This window comes from Bombina bombina, chromosome 9 (assembly GCF_027579735.1).
Source record: "Bombina bombina isolate aBomBom1 chromosome 9, aBomBom1.pri, whole genome shotgun sequence".
NCBI classification, from domain to species: Eukaryota; Metazoa; Chordata; class Amphibia; order Anura; family Bombinatoridae; genus Bombina; species Bombina bombina.
In genome coordinates, this window is record NC_069507.1 from 246,708,626 (window position 1) to 246,732,806 (window position 24,181).

General features: G+C 41.7%; 1 protein-coding gene across 9 annotated transcripts in view; it reads right to left on the reverse strand.

The window, feature by feature from the left end:
- ADD3 (adducin 3) overlaps window positions 1-24,181 on the reverse strand; it is a 248,812-nt gene that overhangs the window by 70,185 nt on the left and 154,446 nt on the right. For all 9 annotated transcript variants that reach the window (XM_053692765.1, XM_053692762.1, XM_053692759.1 and 6 more), the window contains one exon: window positions 3,259-3,482. In XM_053692765.1, the coding sequence (XP_053548740.1) occupies window positions 3,259-3,453 (195 nt within the window). In that variant the 5' untranslated portion in view covers window positions 3,454-3,482. The remainder of the gene's footprint in view (window positions 1-3,258; window positions 3,483-24,181) is intronic.

Sequence of the window (24,181 nt, forward strand, 5' to 3'; positions counted from 1 at the left end):
CCTGGGAGACTATTTCTAGCGCCCAAGGATCCAGAACATCTCTTGCCCAAGCCTGAGCGAAGAGAGAGAGTCTGCCCCCCACCAGATCCGGTCCCGGATCGGGGGCCAATATTTCATGCTGTCTTGGTAGCAGTGGCAGGCTTCTTGGCCTGCTTTCCCTTGTTCCAGCCTTGCATTGGTCTCCAAGCTGGCTTGGCTTGAGAAGTATTACCCTCTTGCTTAGAGGACGTAGCACTTTGGGCTGGTCCGCTTTTACGAAAGGGACGAAAATTAGGTCTATTTTTCGCCTTGAAAGGCCGATCCTGAGGAAGGGCGTGGCCCTTACCCCCAGTGATATCTGAGATAATCTCTTTCAAGTCAGGGCCAAACAGCGTTTTCCCCTTGAAAGGAATGTTTAGTAGCTTGTTCTTGGAAGACGCATCAGCCGACCAAGATTTCAACCAAAGCGCTCTGCGCGCCACAATAGCAAACCCAGAATTCTTAGCCGCTAACCTAGCCAATTGCAAAGTGGCGTCTAGGGTGAAAGAATTAGCCAATTTGAGAGCATTGATTCTGTCCATAATCTCCTCATAAGGAGGAGAATCACTATCGAGCGCCTTTATCAGCTCATCAAACCAGAAACATGCGGCTGTAGTGACAGGGACAATGCATGAAATTGGTTGTAGAAGGTAACCCTGCTGAACAAACATCTTTTTAAGCAAACCTTCTAATTTTTTATCCATAGGATCTTTGAAAGCACAACTATCCTCTATGGGTATAGTGGTGCGTTTGTTTAAAGTAGAAACCGCTCCCTCGACCTTGGGGACTGTCTGCCATAAGTCCTTTCTGGGGTCGACCATAGGAAACAATTTTTTAAATATGGGGGGAGGGACGAAAGGAATACCGGGCCTTTCCCATTCTTTATTAACAATGTCCGCCACCCGCTTGGGTATAGGAAAAGCTTCTGGGAGCTCCGGCACCTCTAGGAACTTGTCCATTTTACATAGTTTCTCTGGGATGACCAACTTTTCACAATCATCCAGAGTGGATAATACCTCCTTAAGCAGAATGCGGAGATGTTCCAACTTAAATTTAAATGCAATTACATCAGGTTCAGCCTGTTGAGAAATGTTCCCTGAATCAGTAATTTCTCCCTCAGACAAAACCTCCCTGGCCCCCTCAGATTGGGTTAGGGGCCCTTCAGAGATATTAATATCAGCGTCGTCATGCTCTTCAGTAACTAAAACAGAGCAGCCACGCTTACGCTGACAAGGGTTCATTTTGGCTAAAATGTTTTTGACAGAATTATCCATTACAGCCGTTAATTGTTGCATAGTAAGGAGTATTGGCGCGCTAGATGTACTAGGGGCCTCCTGAGTGGGCAAGACTCGTGTAGACGAAGGAGGGAATGATGCAGTACCATGCTTACTCCCCTCACTTGAGGAATCATCTTGGGCATCATTGTCATTATCACATAAATCACATTTATTTAAATGAACAGGAATTCTGGCTTCCCCACATTCAGAACACAGTCTATCTGGTAGTTCAGACATGTTAAACAGGCATAAACTTGATAATAAAGTACAAAAAACGTTTTAAAATAAAACCGTTACTGTCACTTTAAATTTTAAACTGAACACACTTTATTACTGCAATTGCGAAAAAACATGAAGGAATTGTACAAAATTCACCAAATTTTCACCACAGTGTCTTAAAGCCTTAAAAGTATTGCACACCAAATTTGGAAGCTTTAACCCTTAAAATAACGGAACCGGAGCCGTTTTAACACTTTAACCCCTTTACAGTCCCTGGTATCTGCTTTGCTGAGACCCAACCAAACCCAAAGGGGAATACGATACCAAATGACGCCTTCAGAAAGCCTTTTCTAAGTATCAGAGCTCCTCTCACATGCGACTGCATGCCATGCCTCTCAAAAACAAGTGCGCCACACCGGCGCGAAAATGAGGCTCTGCTTATGCTTTGGGAAAGCCCCAGAGAAATAAGGTGTCTAATACAGTGCCTGCCGATATTATAATATCAATATACCCAGATAAAATGATTCCTCAAGGCTAAATATGTTTTAAAAATGAATCGATTTAGCCCAGAAAAGTCTACAATCTTAATAAGCCCTTATGAAGCCCTTATTTACCATCGTAATAAACATGGCTTACCGGATCCCATAGGGAAAAATGACAGCTTCCAGCATTACATCGTCTTGTTAGAATGTGTCATACCTCAAGCAGCAAGAGACTGCACACTGTTCCCCCAACTGAAGTTAATTGCTCTCAACAGTCCTGTGTGGAACAGCCATGGATTTTAGTTACGGTGCTAAAATCATTTTCCTCATACAAACAGAAATCTTCATCTCTTTTCTGTTTCTGAGTAAATAGTACATACCAGCACTATTTTAAAATAACAAACTCTTGATTGAATAATAAAAACTACAGTTAAACACTAAAAAACTCTAAGCCATCTCCGTGGAGATGTTGCCTGTACAACGGCAAAGAGAATGACTAGGGTAGGCGGAGCCTAGGAGGGATCATGTGACCAGCTTTGCTGGGCTCTTTGCCATTTCCTGTTGGGGAAGAGAATATCCCACAAGTAAGGATGACGCCGTGGACCGGACACACCTATGTTGGAGAAAAAGGGTTTTACGTCCCTTTAACAACTAATACATTTAATAAAAAAAAAACATCTGTATATTACTCTAAGGCTACATCATTACATCCAGCATTTATTTACGGTTAGTGTCCCTTTAAAGAAAAAAAATGCAGCAACATAAAAAGCAAAATCAGATTACTAATGTGAGGCTTAATCTTGTAGCCCACAAGTGAAGGGACATTTACAGGTGCCGAACGTTTCACACAAGTCCATCCCCGCCCTCTACCCCCCGCGCCCCTTGTGATTGTGTAATGAAGCGAGATGCTGATGAGAGACGCTCAGAAATCATTTGAAAGGCCCCATAGCAGAACACGACAGAAGCAAAAACTCTACAGTGAGAGCCCAAAATCCTACAACTTACAGCTTGCGGGAGAGTCGCCGACTTGCTTATCTTAAAAGCAATACAGTGATAAATAACGTATTCTGCAAATAAAACTTATATCCAAGTCAGAAAACAAAGCGGCCACATTGCAAACTGCCATCGTTATTTACTATGTGACTGACAGAACCGACACACGTTTATTATTATATGAAATAGGGGCTGGAGAGCACAGAAAGCATCTCTAACAATAACCCCTCACATCCCGCTACTCTGTGCGCAAACAAACATCTACTCACTGGGCTCTTAAGAATTTGTGTCACTCTCTTTTTCTGCTCCATCATGTTGAAGTCCTGACGGAGGTCTGGGGACATATTCCTCTCTCTGAGGTAGCTGGGGTCATTTTCATTGATGCGATCGAAGTACCTCTCTTTGTGTGGCATGCTGGGAGGGGGAGGGGTGGTGATTACCGCCTCGCTGTCTGCCACACTCATACTTCACTGGCTGAGGAGCAGAGTCTCACCTGAGGAGGCAAAAAGAAAACTGCGTGAGCAACAAGTGCTACAAGGTAACAAATTACTATCTTTCTAAAAAGAAAAAAAAATATTATTATTATTATTATTAATAAAATAAACTTCTACACCCTATGGTAAAAATCAGGTCAATGACTAACTAGCATATCAGATTATGTCACTCACTTTTGTTATAGTTTTTTTTTTATAATAAATTACAAAAAGCAGTTTATAGGTTTCCTTAAATAACAACAATATATATTTGTCAAATAAAAAAATGGTTTAAACGTTACTCCAAGCACAGTACTGTATAAATGTACAGAAACTTATATAGCTAATACTGTTGGATATATTGGAATTTATAAATAACATCTAATAATCAAAAAACACTTTTTATAGTTCATTTGTTAACAAATCATATAACTTAGGTTGCAACGCAGAGCATTGTGTGGCTTCCTCTGGCAAACAAGGAGTTAAACTGCACTATGTCTCAGCAGAATTTGGAAAGAAAAGGTCACATTAACCAGAACTACACAACAAATAGAAATCTAAGGAAAATTATGATAGGAGTGGCTTTTCTAATTTTCTTTGGATGCAGTTTACACACCACATGCGCCAGCCAGAGATTGTTTTATGTCTATAAGGGGTTGTGGCTTATGAGAGGTCCCAGCAATTACATGGGAAGATTAAAGATTGTCCTGCGAATCTCAGAGGGGTGACAGATGGAGCCCCCCTGCCTAGACGCTGCTACAGATTTGTTGTGAAACTGGAGAGAGGATCACATAGCACAGCAAAGACTTGGGATTAGCTGACACAAGAAGCACATCTTCTACACCCACGCAAAGAGCGAGGCCCGGCACCAGCTGACACATAGCCTATATACTGCCCCAAACATATTCAGTATATAAGCCCAGCCTGGCACCAGCACACACATAGTATATATACTGCCCCAAACACATTCAGTATATAAGCCCAGCCTGGCACCAGCACACACATAGTATATATACTGCCCCAAACACATTCAGTATATAAGCCAAGCCTGGCACCAGCACACACATAGTATATATACTGCCCCAAACACATTCAGTATACAAACACAGCCTGGCACCAGCACACACATAGTATATATACTGCCCCAAACACATTCAGTATACAAACACAGCCTGGCACCAGCACACACATAGTATATATACTGCCCCAAACACATTCAGTATATAAGCCCAGCCTGGCACCAGCACACACATAGTATATATAATGCCCCAAACACATTCAGTATATAAGCCCAGCCTGGCACCAGCACATACATAGTATATATACTGCCCCAAACACATTCAGTATATAAGCCCAGCCTGGCACCAGCACACACATAGTATATATACTGCCCCAAACACATTCAGTATATAAGCCCAGCCTGGCACCAGCACACACATAGTATATATACTGCCCCAAACACATTCAGTATATAAGCCCAGCCTGGCACCAGCACACACATAGCATATATACTGCCCCAAACACATTCAGTATATAAGCCCAGCCTGGCACCAGCACATACATAGTATATATACTGCCCCAAACACATTCCGTATATAAGCCCAGCCTGGCACCAGCACACACATAGTATATATACTGCCCCAAACACATTCAGTATATAAGCCCAGCCTGGCACCAGCACACACATAGTATATATACTGCCCCAAACACATTCAGTATACAAACACAGCCTGGCACCAGCACACACATAGTATATATACTGCCCCAAACACATTCAGTATATAAGCCCAGCCTGGCACCAGCACACACATAGTTTATATACTGCCCCAAACACATTCAGTATATAAGCCCAGCCTGGCACCAGCACACACATAGCCTATATACTGCCCCAAACACATTCAGTATATAAGCCCAGCCTGGCACCAGCACACACATAGCCTATATACTGCCCCAAACACATTCAGTATATAAGCCCAGCCTGGCACCAGCACACACATAGCATATACTGCCCCAAACACATTCAGTATATATGACCGGCCTGGCACCAGCACACACATAGTATATATACTGCCCCAAACACATTCAGTATATAAGCCCAGCCTGGCACCAGCACACACATAGTATATATATATATATATATATATATATATATATATATATATATATATATATATATATATATATATATATATATATATATATATATATATATATATATATATATACTGCCCCAAACACATTCAGTATATAAGCCAAGCCTGGCACCAGCACACACATAGTATATATACTGCCCCAAACACATTCAGTATACAAACACAGCCTGGCACCAGCACACACATAGTATATATACTGCCCCAAACACATTCAGTATACAAACACAGCCTGGCACCAGCACACACATAGTATATATACTGCCCCAAACACATTCAGTATATAAGCCCAGCCTGGCACCAGCACACACATAGTATATATAATGCCCCAAACACATTCAGTATATAAGCCCAGCCTGGCACCAGCACATACATAGTATATATACTGCCCCAAACACATTCAGTATATAAGCCCAGCCTGGCACCAGCACACACATAGTATATATACTGCCCCAAACACATTCAGTATATAAGCCCAGCCTGGCACCAGCACACACATAGTATATATACTGCCCCAAACACATTCAGTATACAAGCCCAGCCTGGCACCAGCACACACATAGCATATATACTGCCCCAAACACATTCAGTATATAAGCCCAGCCTGGCACCAGCACATACATAGTATATATACTGCCCCAAACACATTCCGTATATAAGCCCAGCCTGGCACCAGCACACACATAGTATATATACTGCCCCAAACACATTCAGTATATAAGCCCAGCCTGGCACCAGCACACACATAGTATATATACTGCCCCAAACACATTCAGTATACAAACACAGCCTGGCACCAGCACACACATAGTATATATACTGCCCCAAACACATTCAGTATATAAGCCCAGCCTGGCACCAGCACACACATAGTTTATATACTGCCCCAAACACATTCAGTATATAAGCCCAGCCTGGCACCAGCACACACATAGCCTATATACTGCCCCAAACACATTCAGTATATAAGCCCAGCCTGGCACCAGCACACACATAGCCTATATACTGCCCCAAACACATTCAGTATATAAGCCCGGCCTGGCACCAGCACACACATAGCATATACTGCCCCAAACACATTCAGTATATATGACCGGCCTGGCACCAGCACACACATAGTATATATACTGCCCCAAACACATTCAGTATATAAGCCCAGCCTGGCACCAGCACACACATAGTATATATATATATATATATATATATATATATATATATATATATATATATATATATATATACTGCCCCAAACACATTCAGTATATAAGCCCAGCCTGGCACCAGCACACACATAGTATATATACTGCCCCAAATACATTCAGTATATAAGCCCAGCCTGGCACCAGCACACACATAGTATATATACTGCCCCAAACACATTCAGTATTCAAACACAGCCTGGCACCAACACACACATAGTTTATATACTGCCCCAAACACATTCAGTATGTAAGCCCGGCCTGTCACCAGCACACACATAGTATATATACTGCCCCAAACACATTCAGTATATAAGCCCAGCCTGGCACCAGCACACACATAGTATATATACTGCCCCAAACACATTCAGTATACAAACACAGCCTGGCACCAGCACACACATAGTATATATACTGCCCCAAACACATTCAGTATATAAGCCCGGCCTGGCACCAGCACACAAATAGCATATACTGCCCCAAACACATTCAGTATATAAGCCCGGCCTGGCACCAGCACACACATAGCATATATACTGCCCCAAACACATTAAGTATATAAGCCCAGCCTGGCACCAGCACACACATAGTATATATACTGCCCCAAACACATTCAGTATATAAGCCCGGCCTGTCACCAGCACACACAGTTTATATACTGCCCCAAACACATTCAGTATATAAGCCCGGCATGGCGCCAGCACACACATAGCCTATATACTGCCCCAAACACATTCAGTATATAAGCCCGGCCTGGCGCCAGCACACACATAGCAAGTCTAGCCAGGAACACATGCACATTAAGTCTTGATGGGCAGCCATATGGGGCACTGCCATATACAGCAGTACAAGAAGCCTTGCGCACAGGTACAAATACCATATAACCTTGTTCTAACTAACTGTTTTGCATGGCACACACAATACAATGAATTAAAGGATCACTAAACTACTAAAAAACATAATTTATGCTTAACTGATAAATGTATTTATTTCCGGATATGGTGAGTCCATGGCTTGAGGAATTACTGTTGGGAATATCACTCCTGGCCAGCAGGAGGAGGCAAAGAGCACCACAGTTAAACTGCTAAGTATCACTCCCTTACTCACAACCCCCAGTCATTTGACCGATAGGGAAATGGAGAAAAAGGAGTAACACGAGGTGCCTGAGGTTATAGTTAAAAGAACAACTGTCTTAAAATAAAGGGTGGGGCAGTGGACTCACCATATCCGGAAAGAAAGAAATTTATCAGGTAAGCATAAATTTTGTTCTTCTTTCCTAAGATATGATGAGTCCATGGCTTGAGTAATTACTGTTTGGAACCAATACCCAAGCTAGAGGACATGGATAAATAGGGAGGGACAAGACAGGCAGTCCTAAACAGAAGGCACCACAGCTTGAAGAACTTTTATCCCAAAAGAAGCCTCAGCCAAGGCAAAAGTATCAAATTTGGAAAAAGTATGTAGAGAAGACCAAGAACACCTCTCTCTTTATCTGGTCTGCAGATAATCTTGAGAGAAGGAATCTGCCTCTGGGAGGAACAGTCTTTAATTCCAATTTGTAACCCTGGGATACTATGTTCACAGTCCAGGGATCTGGGACATCTCATATCCAGGCTTGAGATAACTGAGAAAGTCTGCCCCCCACCTGATCCGATCCCGGAACAGCGGTCAAACCCTCCATGCTGATTTGGAATAAGCTGCGGGTTTCTTTGATTGTTTCCCCTTGTTCCAAGACTGATTGGGTTCCCAAGAAGACTTGGATTGTTACTGCTTGGAAGAAGAAGGGGAAGGCTTTCCTCTGAAGTTACGAAAGGACGAAAATTACTCCGATGTCCTTTAGGCCTATTCTTATCTTGAGGTAGAAAATACCCTTTCCACCCGTAATATATAATTTTTGCCAAACCGGGTCCAAACAAGATTTTGCCCTTGTAAGGAAGCTTGACTTTAGAGGAAACGTCTGCAAACCAGGATTTCAACCATAATGCCCTGCAGGCTAAGACAGCGAAACTAGAAGTTTTAGCTCTTAGTCTAACAACCTGTAAAATGGCATCTGCAATAAAGGAATTGGCCAACTTAAGAGCTTTAATCCTATCTTGAATTTTATCCAAGGAAGTCTCTACTTGAAGAGAATCAGACAAGGCGTCAAATCAATAAGATGCTGCACTAGTCACGGTGGCGATACACACCGCAGGTTGCCATTGGAGACCTTGATGAACATAAATCTTTTTCAAATAAGTCTCCAGCTTCTTGTCCATCGGATCCTTAAAAAGAACACCTATCCTCAATAGGAATAGTGGTTCTCTTAGCCAGAGTGGAAATGGCCCCTTCAACTTTGGGTACAATATACCAAGGGTCTTTAATGGACGGGGGAAAAAAAACACCCCTGGTTTCTTCCATTCCTGTGAGATAATCTCCCTAGCAATTTTTGCATCTAAACATAATAAGCATGAATTCATGACAGCAGGCTCTTGCTCCATATCAGACATGTTGTGAAACTGTAAATAAACGTGTACAGATAAGTTTAAAAAATGTTAATATTCAAATAAAATAAGCTAAGGAAAAATACACTTTAAATTTTATCCCAAATTAGCATCGATCCCAGCTAAAATTATGTGAGAAAAGTTAGGAAAAAACATTTAATAAACATCAAATAAACTTCTAAAATACCCCTCAGGCAACCCCACACCTCAATTACTGAGGTGCCTTACCGCTACCAATTAAGACCGGATCACCCATAAATGAAGAATACAACTTTTACCTCAGAAATGTTACGAAGAAAAGCCGGTCATGTGACCGTAACTGCCAAGTTCAAATTACTGCTGCTACAGAGAGGCACTAAAAATAGCTTCCTGGTACACCGAGTACCAGAAATAACCGGGGTTTTTTCAAACCGGACAGTTTAAAATGTTGCATTGTTTTATTTTAAAGCAATGGGGAAATGAATAAGCTGCTGAAATAGAAAATTCAGCCTTACTTTCAGTAAATATGTGTCAGAAAATAAAGCCTAATAAAAACATTTTACCCTTTCTGTTTAAAAAAGGAATTTAAAATGTTAGTCTCACACATGCTACAGTGCCTGCTTCATGACCCAGTGTAACCCATACAACAGGATTATCTATGTCCCAATAAAAAAAAAGTGTTTTTAATTTGTTAAGTGCATGGTCTCCCAACTGGAAGAAAAAGCACTTACCTGCTCCGCTGTCCGGCATGTAGACAGTTACAAGGTATGAGAAGACACATTTCCTCACAGAGACCTTTGAAAAAGAAAGAACAGAGTAGCCAACTCTGGATTTATAAACTAGGGCAGCAATTGTTAGGAAAACTCAGAAAGTACATCTTTACCAGTTCCTAACTGCTTTAAAGCCACCACTACCCGACTGCAAGGAATGACGTGGAATACGGCTAAACCCCAAAACTTGCTTGTAGATTAAATCAAAAATTTTCTTCAGACACCTAAACGCCACCTCCTCCATGCACTGAAGGTTGTGGGTAAGGGAGTGATACTAAGCAGATTAACTGCACAATAACATATCTAACCCTAGAAAGTTTTGGAAACTCATAAATAACTTACAAAATCCACCAATCCACTCCCAACCCTCCACTGTCAATGTGGATAACCAAACCCTGCAACTCCCCTTAATTGTTAAAGCCATTTGCTACTTATATTTTGTCGGATGCTCCACCACCCTGATTGACAAACTAATAAATGTCACGCATCCTGAAACTACAAATGTGGATCAGGCCCCACTAAAACAGCAAAGACCCAATAAAGAGAAGTTCAATTTTAGACCTGCACCCATCAATGTCATTAAGAAACACCTTAATAATAATAAAAATAAAAAAAACAGTCTGAACCTGATCAAATCCCAGCAATGCTGTTGAAGCTCAGTGCGCCGGCAATTGCTAAACCTGTCACAACCCTAATTAACAAATCCTTGATGTCTGGATACATACCGAAACTTTGGAAAACTGCAAGTAGTGACTATTCATAAAAGTGGGGAGTTAACCTTGGTTTCTAACCATCGCCCTATATCATTGCTCCCAGTATTGTAAAAAATCTTAGAAAAATGCGTCCATACACAATTATGCGAGTATTACCAACAATCTAACTATCTGACCCCTGACCAATCAGGTTTTTCGCCTGAATCACTCCACTTCAACTGCCCTCCTAAAATGCAACGACATCCAAACTGGCATGGAACAAGGAGACCTAACAGGAGCTATTTTCCTTGATTTTGCAAAGGCCTTTGACACAGTAGATCACAACATACTACTGCTGAAACTAAAAAACTCTGGTGTTGCTGATCGTCCGTTAACCTGGTTTCGATCATATGTATCAGATCGATCACAATATGTCTCCATTTCTGACAGCGACTCCCTCCCTCTCCCAGTCACGTGTGGTGTTCCCCAAGGTTCCATTCTCGGCCCCCTACTATTCACATTATTTATAAATGATCTGTCTAATGTCTGCAAATGCTCAACTGTACACATGTACGCAGATGACACGGAAATCTATGCAAACAATTCCGATCTGCCGCAGTTTGAAGCAGTGCTCCAAGACCAGTTCACAGACGTAGAAAAGTGGATCTCAAAAAACAAACTCTTCCTAAACACTGACAAAACTGTCACAATGATCTTTGGAACGGGACCTAAATTACACAAATTACAAAATTCCCATCTACGCATCAAAACAAAATCCAATTGCACGCTGACCTCAGTCCACTCTTTCAAATACTTGGGTATGTTGTTAGACCACAATCTATCTTTTGGCCTCCACATAGAAAAACTTGCATCTAAACTTTATCCAAAACTAGGTGCCCTGTACAGAAATAAATCTTGCCTCAGCCCTACAGTAAAGGAAAAGATTGTACAGCAAATACGGATGCCTATCATGGATTAAGGGGACGTAGTATACGCACCTGCACCGCAAACTCACCTTAATAAACTTAATACATTGTATAACTCGTTCTGCCACTTTGTGCTACAATGTAACTACAGGACCTACCATTGTGACATGCTAAAAGAACTAAACTGGCTGACGCTGGAATCCAGACGCACCCTCCATCTTTCCTGCCTTCTGTTTAAGAGCCTTCCTGGGAAGCTCCCACCCTACCTGAGCAGAATGCTCTCCCCAGCTATTCCCACCTCCTATAACCTCCGATCCAGTAGCAGCACATTATTTAGCCTGCCTCAATACAAAAAGAAAGCAGCTCGATCCTCCTTTTCCTACAGAGCACCACAATTATGGAATGACCTCCAGCACACTTTCAAACCTTCCCAAAGCCTAATTATCCTTTAAGAGATCCCTCTCTACATATCTCAAAACAGAATGCACCTGTCATGGTTGATTATATATTTCCTACCTGTTATAGGTTAAATTTTGTATATATTGTGTATTATTGTTTTTGAATTTTATTGTACCCTATTGTATCAATGCAATGTTTTGTGGACCCAGGACATACTTGAAAACGAGAGAAATCTTAATTTATCCTTCCTGATAAAATATTAAATAAATAAATAAATAATAACTGTGGTGCTCTTTGCCTCCTCCTGCTGGCCATGAGTGATATTCACAACAGTAATTACTCAAGCCGTGGACTCACCATATCATAGGAAAGAAAAACATAGTTTATAATGAGCATGTTAAAATATATTGTGACAAGAAACGAGATTGATTTAAAGCTGGTTAAATGTAAGGAAATGCATGTTTGTGCACAATGTATCCTGTGGGACAGATTTCTTACTAGTAGACACAGACAATCCCCTCAGATCTACTGGTGTACAGTGACATGGCAACAAAAAATATTCCTGTCTCAGCACAGGAATGTTCATTTGCTTTGTTTTTAAATGCCCTCTTGTATTTGCAAATGAAAAATGACTCATTTTATCTTAATGCAGAAAACTACTTGTCTTCTGTATGAAAGGGAAAAAAACAACAGCAGCAGCAAAGATATTAAATGGACATAAAAATACAAAGATATAAAGTATTAAAAATGTTCCAACATATAGGAGCATTTTATTGTTGCACTCTTGATCACATAACTATATACGGTATTTTAAAAGTCAGTTCTAGAGCAGCAATGCACTACTGGCAGCAAGCACATATGGCTCTAGCCATTGGCTCACTAGATTTAGCCAGCTAGCTCTCAGTAGTGCATTGCTGCTCTGGGGATGATTTTAAAGAGACATGAAAATCAAAATTAAACTTTCATGGTTCAGATTGAGCATATAACTTTAAGACGTTCGCTTTACTTAAGAAATTGCCTTTTATTATCCTTTGTTAAAAAGCACACCTAGTTAGTCTAATGAGTAGTAATGTACTACTGCAGCTAGATTATGATTGGTGACAACACATATTTTCCTCTTGTAATTGGCTCATCAGATGTGTTCAGCTACCAGTAGTAAAAGCAAACTGTATGTTTGCAATCTCTGCACTTTTACATCCCTTTAAACCAATTGACAGTTGACAGTCTTGTCCCTTCTTAGACCCAGGTACTTAGTGATCAGCATCAGACCCAGAGGAAGACCGGGCCTCTCATGCAGATGGTACCAGAACAATACAGGAGGAAACTAGAAGAAAAAATAAACATCCTTTAGATGAGCGGGTTGGCTGTGAGCCACGGATGTGTGTGGGAAACAGGAACCATAGCGGAGGGGCTGCACTCATTCTAATATATTCATCTGTACTCTTGGCATGGAACAGCACTGTGTACACTCCCAGCATGCAACCGCTCATATGGGGAGCCTTGCCTTAAAGTGACACCAAGTGGACAATATATATTTTCCCCAATCTACCATAATATCAAACTCATCTCTTTTTCTTGGTATCTTTCATAAAAACTTCAATGAGAGCATACTAAGGTAGTCCAACAGCATGCACGTGTCTTGGGCACTTTATGGCAGCTGGGTTAGTAACAATGTTATAAATACAAAACTCAATACATGCACATTCCTGATCCTACTTCAGTATGCTCTCATTGAAAAAAAAGCTTACCAGGTGCAGCAAGAAGCAAAAAAAGAAAAAGAAAAACAAGTCTATACACAACAGGGAGACTCCTTCACTGGCTAATCACACACACACCGTTGCTGGAGACTGCCAAGCAGACACATTTTGATCAAAAGCAGTCCCTCGAAACGCGTCCGTCTGGCTTGTGCGCACTCCTGTGGATTAGTGTCTTTGTGGCGTGTAGACTTATGTTGTTTGTATCTGCATTTTTGGATTTATAAAGATTATAATAAAGATTGCTTTTGATCACTGCTCCTCGTTGATTGGAGTTCATAGACTGCGGATTTTCGGGCTACGTGAGCAGTAACGTTTTCTGCTCGCTATGTCTGTGGGCAAGGAAAGTGCTGTGTGACCTGACAGAACCTCACACATCGCCGATAAACAGATAGGATGACTGGCACAAACAAGGTTAAATACAACCAACCATCTGCCAAGGGAAATAATCATTTGCAGAACCTTACACATATTAGCTGGTACTAAATAAATGTGCTAATTTCTGCAGCTGTAAATGGTTACAATTATAATATGTATAATGTGTGGGAGGAGCCAGCAATAACAAACATACAAACAAAAGCTATAAATCAGCTCCTGTTATACAGATATATTTCTCTCTGCACAAAGTCAGTAATAAAATTAGTTTCTTTATTTTTTTCCATATTATTTTAATGTCTATTACTTTTTTTGCTTTATAATGTTCCCGCCCTGAATAAACCTCATTTTGCTTGCATCTCAGTGAAAGTGTCAGTATACGGCGGTGTCCCTTTCAGACAGTTAAAACTGATGAATTGTGCACAAAAGTGTTTCCTGTTACAGCATCAATTTAAAACCCAACATTTAAAGGGACAACGTATTCAAAATTAAATCACACATTTTATTTAAATATAGAAACAAATGCGATGTACAATCATTTATTGTACCTGTTTTTCCCTGTAATATAATTTTTAAAATTGTGCTTTTCCCAAAGCCCAGAGTTGCAGGAATGTATAATGCAGCAGTTTATCTGACCCTGCTATATGCTACAAAGTGTCTGCTTCCATCAGGGCAGGAGCTTCTTTGGACTGGCCTCTGGGGCCCCATTACATATGCGGCGTCGCCCGCAAAAGCTGGCAACAACGGTTTTTGCGCGGTTTTGGTATCCTATATATAGCGCCGCATATAAATGCAGCACGTATATTTCACCCGTCGTCCGCAATTTTTACTCCCATAGGCTAACATGGGACCACGTTGTAAATCGGTATCCAATATCCAGCGCAAGGACTTACGTGGCGAAAATGGGAGAAATCTTACTCCAATTTTACCTCGCCATAAAAGGCAGCCGTAGCAAGCCTTGTGCAGAGTATGGGAGCACCGTAACTCCTGAAAATGCCTGCAAAAATAAACTAACACCTAACGCATGTGCAATGTCTATCTACCTGTCAACCGCAATCCCCCACCGCAATAACTAATAAAGTGTATTATATCCGCCATCAAACCCACACCGCAAGTAATAACTAAATTATTAACCCCTAAATCCGCCAACCACAACATCACAGACTACCTATTAAAACTATTAACCCCTATTCTGCCATTAACCCACAACGCAATAAACCCAATTAAAACTATTAACCCCTAATCCGCCATTAACCCACAACGCAATAAACCTAACCTAACCCCTAACCTAACCCTCCCTAAATGAACCCAAATTACCTCATTTACAAAATACTAAAGTTACTATTAAATTAAAAAAAACACTACTTTACAAATACAAGTCAAAAGTACAAAGTATAAATTAAAGGGACAGTCTAATCAAAATTCTGGAGTAGACTGTCCCTTTAAGCTACAATTACAGAAAATAAAAAAATCTAAGATTACAGAAAATAAAAAAAGAAAATTACCAAATGTTTAAAAAAATTATACCTAATCCCTATGAAAATAAAAAAGCACCCCAAAATAAAAACACCCCTACTCTAATAAACCACCAGTAGCCCTTAAAAGGGCTTTTTGCAGGGCATTGCCCCAAGATAATCAGCTCTTTTACAAGAAAATACACAAAGCCCCCCTCCCCCCCACTAAACCCCCCAAATAAAATAACCTAACACTAAAAACCCTAAACTACCCATTGCCCTGAAAAGGGCATTTGTTGGGCATTGCCCTTAAAAGGGCATTCAGCTCTTTTACTGCCCACCCTATCTAAATAAAATTAAAAAAAACAAACCTTAAAAAACCGCAAGTCTAAGCCGCAGGTTGCTACTCACCGTTCCTGAAGTCCGGCGGAAAAGGTCCTGTTCCAGGCAGTGGAGTCTTCTTCCAAGCGGCGACCTCTTCTTTCTTCTTCCTGGAACATCCTTCGTGGAGCGGAGCTGAAGACTGAATACCCACACTGCTGCCTGCATGCCAGGATACCTACCCTGCTACCAGTACCAGCATGCCAGGATAGTGATCCCCACCCTGCTGCCTGCATGCCGGGATAGTGATCCCCACCCTGCATGCCGGGATAGTGATCCTCACACTGCTGCCTGCATGCCGGGATAGTGATCCTCACACTGCTGCCTGCATGCCGGGATAGTGATCCCCACCCTGCTGCCTGCATGCCGGGATAGTGATCCTCACACTGCTGCCTGCATGCCGGGATAGTGATCCTCACACTGCTGCCTGCATGCCGGGATAGTGATCCCCACCCTGCTGCCTGCATGCCGGGATAGTGATCCTCACACTGCTGCCTGCATGCCGGGATAGTGATCCCCACCCTGCTGCCTGCATGCCAGGATAAGGATCCCCACCCTGCTGCCTGCATGCCAGGATAAGGATCCCCACCCCGCTGCCTGCATGCCAGGATAAGGATCCCCACCCTGCTGCCTGCATGCCAGGATAAGGATCCCCATCCTGCTGCCTGCATGCCAGGATAAGGATAACCATCCTGCTGCCTGCATGCCAGGATAAGGATAACCATCCTGCTGCCTGCATGCCAGGATAAGGATACCCACCCCGCTGCCTGCATGCCAGGATAAGGATACCCACCCCGCTGCCTGCATGCCAGGATAAGGATACCCACCCCGCTGCCTGCATGCCAGGATAAGGATACCCAACCCGCTGCCTGCATGCCAGGATAGTGATCCTCACACTGCTGCCTGCATGCCGGGATAGTGATCCTCACACTGCTGCCTGCATGCCGGGATAGTGATCCTCACACTGCTGCCTGCATGCCGGGATAGTGATCCTCACACTGCTGCCTGCATGCCAGGATAAGGATCCCCACCCTGCTGCCTGCATGCCAGGATAAGGATACCCATCCTGCTGCCTGCATGCCAGGATAAGGATACCCATCCTGCTGCCTGCATGCCAGGATAAGGATACCCATCCTGCTGCCTGCATGCCAGGATAAGGATACCCATCCTGCTGCCTGCATGCCAGGATAAGGATACCCATCCTGCTGCCTGCATGCCAGGATAGATACCCACCCCGCTGCCTGCATGCCAAGATAGATACCCACCCCGCTGCTTGCATGCCAGGATAGATACCCACCCCGCTGCTTGCATGCCAAGATAGATACCCACCCCGCTGCCTGCATGCCAAGATAGATACCCACCCCGCTGCCTGCATGCCAGGATAGACACCCACCCCGCTGCCAGCATGCCAGGATAGACACCCACCCTGCTGCCTGCATGCCAGGATAATGATACCCACCCTGCTGCCTGCATGCCAGGATAATGATACCCACCCTGCTGCCTGCATGCCAGGATAGTGATCCTCACACTGCTGCCTGCATGCCGGGATAGTGATCCTCACACTGCTGCCTGCATGCCGGGATAGTGATCCTCACACTGCTGCCTGCATGCCGGGATAGTGATCCTCACACTGCTGCCTGCATGCCAGGATAAGGATCCCCACCCTGCTGCCTGCATGCCAGGATAAGGATCCCCATCCTGCTGCCTGCATGCCAGGATAAGGATACCCATCCTGCTGCCTGCATGCCAGGATAAGGATACCCATCCTGCTGCCTGCATGCCAGGATAAGGATACCCATCCTGCTGCCTGCATGCCAGGATAAGGATACCCATCCTGCTGCCTGCATGCCAGGATAAGGATACCCATCCTGCTGCCTGCATGCCAGGATAAGGATACCCATCCCGCTGCCTGCATGCCAGGATAAGGATACCCACCCCACTGCCTGCATGCCAAGATAGATACCCACCCCACTGCCTGCATGCCAGGATAGATACCCACCCCGCTGCTTGCATGCCAGGATAGATACCCACCCTGCTGCCAGCATGCCAGGATAGACACCCACCCCGCTGCCTGCATGCCAAGATAGATACCCACCCCGCTGCCTGCATGCCAAGATAGATACCCACCCCGCTGCCTGCATGCCAGGATAGACACCCACCCCGCTGCCAGCATGCCAGGATAGACACCCACCCCGCTGCCTGCATGCCAGGATAATGATACCCACCCTGCTGCCTGCATGCCAGGATAATGATACCCACCCTGCTGCCTGCATGCCAGGATAATGATACCCACCCTGCTGCCTGCATGCCAGGATAGTGATACCCACCCAACGAACTGCATGCCAGGATAATGATACCCACCCTACTGACTGCATGCCAAGATAATGATACCTATCCTACTGACTGCAAGCCAAGATAATGATACCTACCCTACTGACTGCAAGCCAGGATGATACCCACCCTACTGACTGCATGCCAGGATAATGATACCTACCCTACTGACTGCAAGCCAGGATAATGATACCTACCCTGCTGCCTGCATGCCAGGATAATGATACCTACCCTACTGACTGCAAGCCAAGATAATGATACCTACCCTACTGACTGCAAGCCAAGATAATGATACCTACCCTACTGACTGCAAGCCAAGATAATGATACCTACCCTACTGACTGCATGCCAGGATAATGATACCTACCCTACTGACTGCATGCCAGGATAATGATACCTACCCTACTGACTGCATGCCAGGATAATGATACCTACCCTACTGACTGCAAGCCAGGATAATGATACCTACCCTACTGACTGCAAGCCAGGATAATGATACCTACCCTACTGACTGCAAGCCAAGATAATGATACCTACCCTACTGACTGCAAGCCAAGATAATGATACCTACCCTACTGACTGCATGCCAGGATAATGATACCCATCCTACTGACTGCATGCCAGGATAATGATACCTACCCTACTGACTGCATGCCAGGATAATGATACCTACCCTACTGACTGCAAGCCAGGATAATGATACCCACCCTGCTGCCTGCATGCCAAGATAATGATACCTACCCTACTGACTGCAAGCCAAGATAATGATACCTACCCTACTGACTGCAAGCCAAGATAATGATACCTACCCTACTGACTGCAAGCCAAGATAATGATACCTACCCTACTGACTGCAAGCCAAGATAATGATACCTACCCTACTGACTGCAAGCCAGGATAATGATACCTACCCTACTGACTGCAAGCCAGGATAATGATACCTACCCTACTGACTGCATGCCAGGCTAATGATACCCACCCTACGGACTGCATGTGCATATACAAAGCAGGTGACAAGAGAAAAATTAAGTCAACAAGTTCACTAGCATTTAGGAGAACCTCTTATATAAGACATTTTTATCACTAAACCTTAGCTCAAGCAGATTTCCTTACATGCAGGGCATGAAGATGACAAGGGCACAGCCATGATACAGACAAAGCGACTATATGTGTGTATAATGCTAATGTGGTAACCAGGTGACTAACGGCTCACGGGTCAGGCCAGGCAGAAAATAGATGGATTTATATATTGCTGGGAATAAAGGCGAGGCAAAGTCTCAATGCTTTCTACTGACTGTGCTGCAACCTCACTCAGTACTGCCAAAGCTATAGGAGGAGGAAACTATTCCACTATGGAGAATCTACATGTAAAGACATTGTATTATGAAATGCAGGTCAACTAGCTTGCAACATTTGTAAAAAAAAAAAGCTGTTTCAGACCTTAAGTCTCTAATAGCTCCAGAAAACCAACATATAACCCCTCAGATATAACTGGGTGCATTATGTATAGTATACACATATAACCCCTCAGATATAACTGGGTGCATTATGTATAGTATACACATATAACCCCTCAGATATAACTGGGTGCATTATGTATAGTATACACATATAACCCCTCAGATATAACTGGGTGCATTATGTATAGTATACACATATAACCCCTCAGATATAACTGGGTGCATTATGTATAGTATACACATATAACCCCTCAGATATAACTGGGTGCATTATGTATAGTATACACATATAACCCCTCAGATATAACTGGGTGCATTATGTATAGTATACACATATAACCCCTCAGATATAACTGGGTGCATTATGTATAGTATACACATATAACCCCTCAGATATAACTGGGTGCATTATGTATAGTATACACATATAACCCCTCAGATATAACTGGGTGCATTATGTATAGTATACACATATAACTGGGTGCATTATGTATAGTATACACATATAACCCCTCAGATATAACTGGGTGCATTATGTATAGTATACACATATAACCCCTCAGATATAACTGGGTGCATTATGTATAGTATACACATATAACCCCTCAGATATAACTGGGTGCATTATGTATAGTATACACATATAACCCCTCAGATATAACTGGGTGCATTATGTATAGTATACACATATAACCCCTCAGATATAACTGGGTGCATTATGTATAGTATACACATATAACTGGGTGCATTATGTATAGTATACACATATAACCCCTCAGATATAACTGGGTGCATTATGTATAGTATACACATATAACCCCTCAGATATAACTGGGTGCATTATGTATAGTATACACATATAACCCCTCAGATATAACTGGGTGCATTATGTATAGTATACACATATAACCCCTCAGATATAACTGGGTGCATTATGTATAGTATACACATATAACCCCTCAGATATAACTGGGTGCATTATGTATAGTATACACATATAACCCCTCAGATATAACTGGGTGCATTATGTATAGTATACACATATAACCCCTCAGATATAACTGGGTGCATTATGTATAGTATACACATATAACCCCTCAGATATAACTGGGTGCATTATGTATAGTATACACATATAACCCCTCAGATATAACTGGGTGCATTATGTATAGTATACACATATAACCCCTCAGATATAACTGGGTGCATTATGTATAGTATACACATATAACCCCTCAGATATAACTGGGTGCATTATGTATAGTATACACATATAACCCCTCAGATATAACTGGGTGCATTATGTATAGTATACACATATAACCCCTCAGATATAACTGGGTGCATTATGTATAGTATACACATATAACCCCTCAGATATAACTGGGTGCATTATGTATAGTATACACATATAACCCCTCAGATATAACTGGGTGCATTATGTATAGTATACACATATAACCCCTCAGATATAACTGGGTGCATTATGTATAGTATACACATATAACCCCTCAGATATAACTGGGTGCATTATGTATAGTATACACATATAACCCCTCAGATATAACTGGGTGCATTATGTATAGTATACACATATAACCCCTCAGATATAACTGGGTGCATTATGTATAGTATACACATATAACCCCTCAGATATAACTGGGTGCATTATGTATAGTATACACATATAACCCCTCAGATATAACTGGGTGCATTATGTATAGTATACACATATAACCCCTCAGATATAACTGGGTGCATTATGTATAGTATACACATATAACCCCTCAGATATAACTGGGTGCATTATGTATAGTATACACATATAACCCCTCAGATATAACTGGGTGCATTATGTATAGTATACACATATAACCCCTCAGATATAACTGGGTGCATTATGTATAGTATACACATATAACCCCTCAGATATAACTGGGTGCATTATGTATAGTATACACATATAACCCCTCAGATATAACTGGGTGCATTATGTATAGTATACACATATAACCCCTCAGATATAACTGGGTGCATTATGTATAGTATACACATATAACCCCTCAGATATAACTGGGTGCATTATGTATAGTATACACATATAACCCCTCAGATATAACTGGGTGCATTATGTATAGTATACACATATAACCCCTCAGATATAACTGGGTGCATTATGTATAGTATACACATATAACCCCTCAGATATAACTGGGTGCATTATGTATAGTATACACATATAACCCCTCAGATATAACTGGGTGCATTATGTATAGTATACACATATAACCCCTCAGATATAACTGGGTGCATTATGTATAGTATACACATATAACCCCTCAGATATAACTGGGGTGCATTATGTATAGTATACACATATAACCCCTCAGATATAACTGGGTGCATTATGTATAGTATACACATATAACCCCTCAGATATAACTGGGTGCATTATGTATAGTATACACATATAACCCCTCAGATATAACTGGGTGCATTATGTATAGTATACACATATAACCCCTCAGATATAACTGGGTGCATTATGTATAGTATACACATATAACCCCTCAGATATAACTGGGTGCATTATGTATAGTATACACATATAACCCCTCAGATATAACTGGGTGCATTATGTATAGTATACACATATAACCCCCTCAGATATAACTGGGTGCATTATGTATAGTATACACATATAACCCCTCAGATATAACTGGGTGCATTATGTATAGTATACACATATAACCCCTCAGATATAACTGGGTGCATTATGTATAGTATACACATATAACCCCTCAGATATAACTGGGTGCATTATGTATAGTATACACATATAACCCCTCAGATATAACTGGGTGCATTATGTATAGTATACACATATAACCCCTCAGATATAACTGGGTGCATTATGTATAGTATACACATATAACCCCTCAGATATAACTGGGTGCATTATGTATAGTATACACATATAACCCCTCAGATATAACTGGGTGCATTATGTATAGTATACACATATAACCCCTCAGATATAACTGGGTGCATTATGTATAGTATACACATATACCCCTCAGATATAACTGGGTGCATTATGTATAGTATACACATATAACCCCTCAGATATAACTGGGTGCATTATGTATAGTATACACATATAACCCCTCAGATATAACTGGGTGCATTATGTATAGTATACACATATAACCCCTCAGATATAACTGGGTGCATTATGTATAGTATACACATATAACCCCTCAGATATAACTGGGTGCATTATGTATAGTATACACATATAACCCCTCAGATATAACTGGGTGCATTATGTATAGTATACACATATAACCCCTCAGATATAACTGGGTGCATTATGTATAGTATACACATATAACCCCTCAGATATAACTGGGTGCATTATGTATAGTATACACATATAACCCCTCAGATATAACTGGGGCATTATGTATAGTATACACATATAACCCCTCAGATATAACTGGGTGCATTATGTATAGTATACACATATAACCCCTCAGATATAACTGGGTGCATTATGTATAGTATACACATATAACCCCTCAGATATAACTGGGTGCATTATGTATAGTATACACATATAACCCCTCAGATATAACTGGGTGCATTATGTATAGTATACACATATAACCCCTCAGATATAACTGGGTGCATTATGTATAGTATACACATATAACCCCTCAGATATAACTGGGTTGCATTATGTATAGTATACACATATAACCCCTCAGATATAACTGGGTGCATTATGTATAGTATACACATATAACTGGGTGCATTATGTATAGTATACACATATAACCCCTCAGATATAACTGGGTGCATTATGTATAGTATACACATATAACCCCTCAGATATAACTGGGTGCATTATGTATAGTATACACATATAACCCCTCAGATATAACTGGGTGCATTATGTATAGTATACACATATAACCCCTCAGATATAACTGGGTGCATTATGTATAGTATACACATATAACCCCTCAGATATAACTGGGTGCATTATGTATAGTATACACATATAACCCCTCAGATATAACTGGGTGCATTATGTATAGTATACACATATAACCCCTCAGATATAACTGGGTGCATTATGTATAGTATACACATATAACCCCTCAGATATAACTGGGTGCATTATGTATAGTATACACATATAACCCCTCAGATATAACTGGGTGCATTATGTATAGTATACACATATAACCCCTCAGATATAACTGGGTGCATTATGTATAGTATACACATATAACCCCTCAGATATAACTGGGTGCATTATGTATAGTATACACATATAACCCCTCAGATATAACTGGGTGCA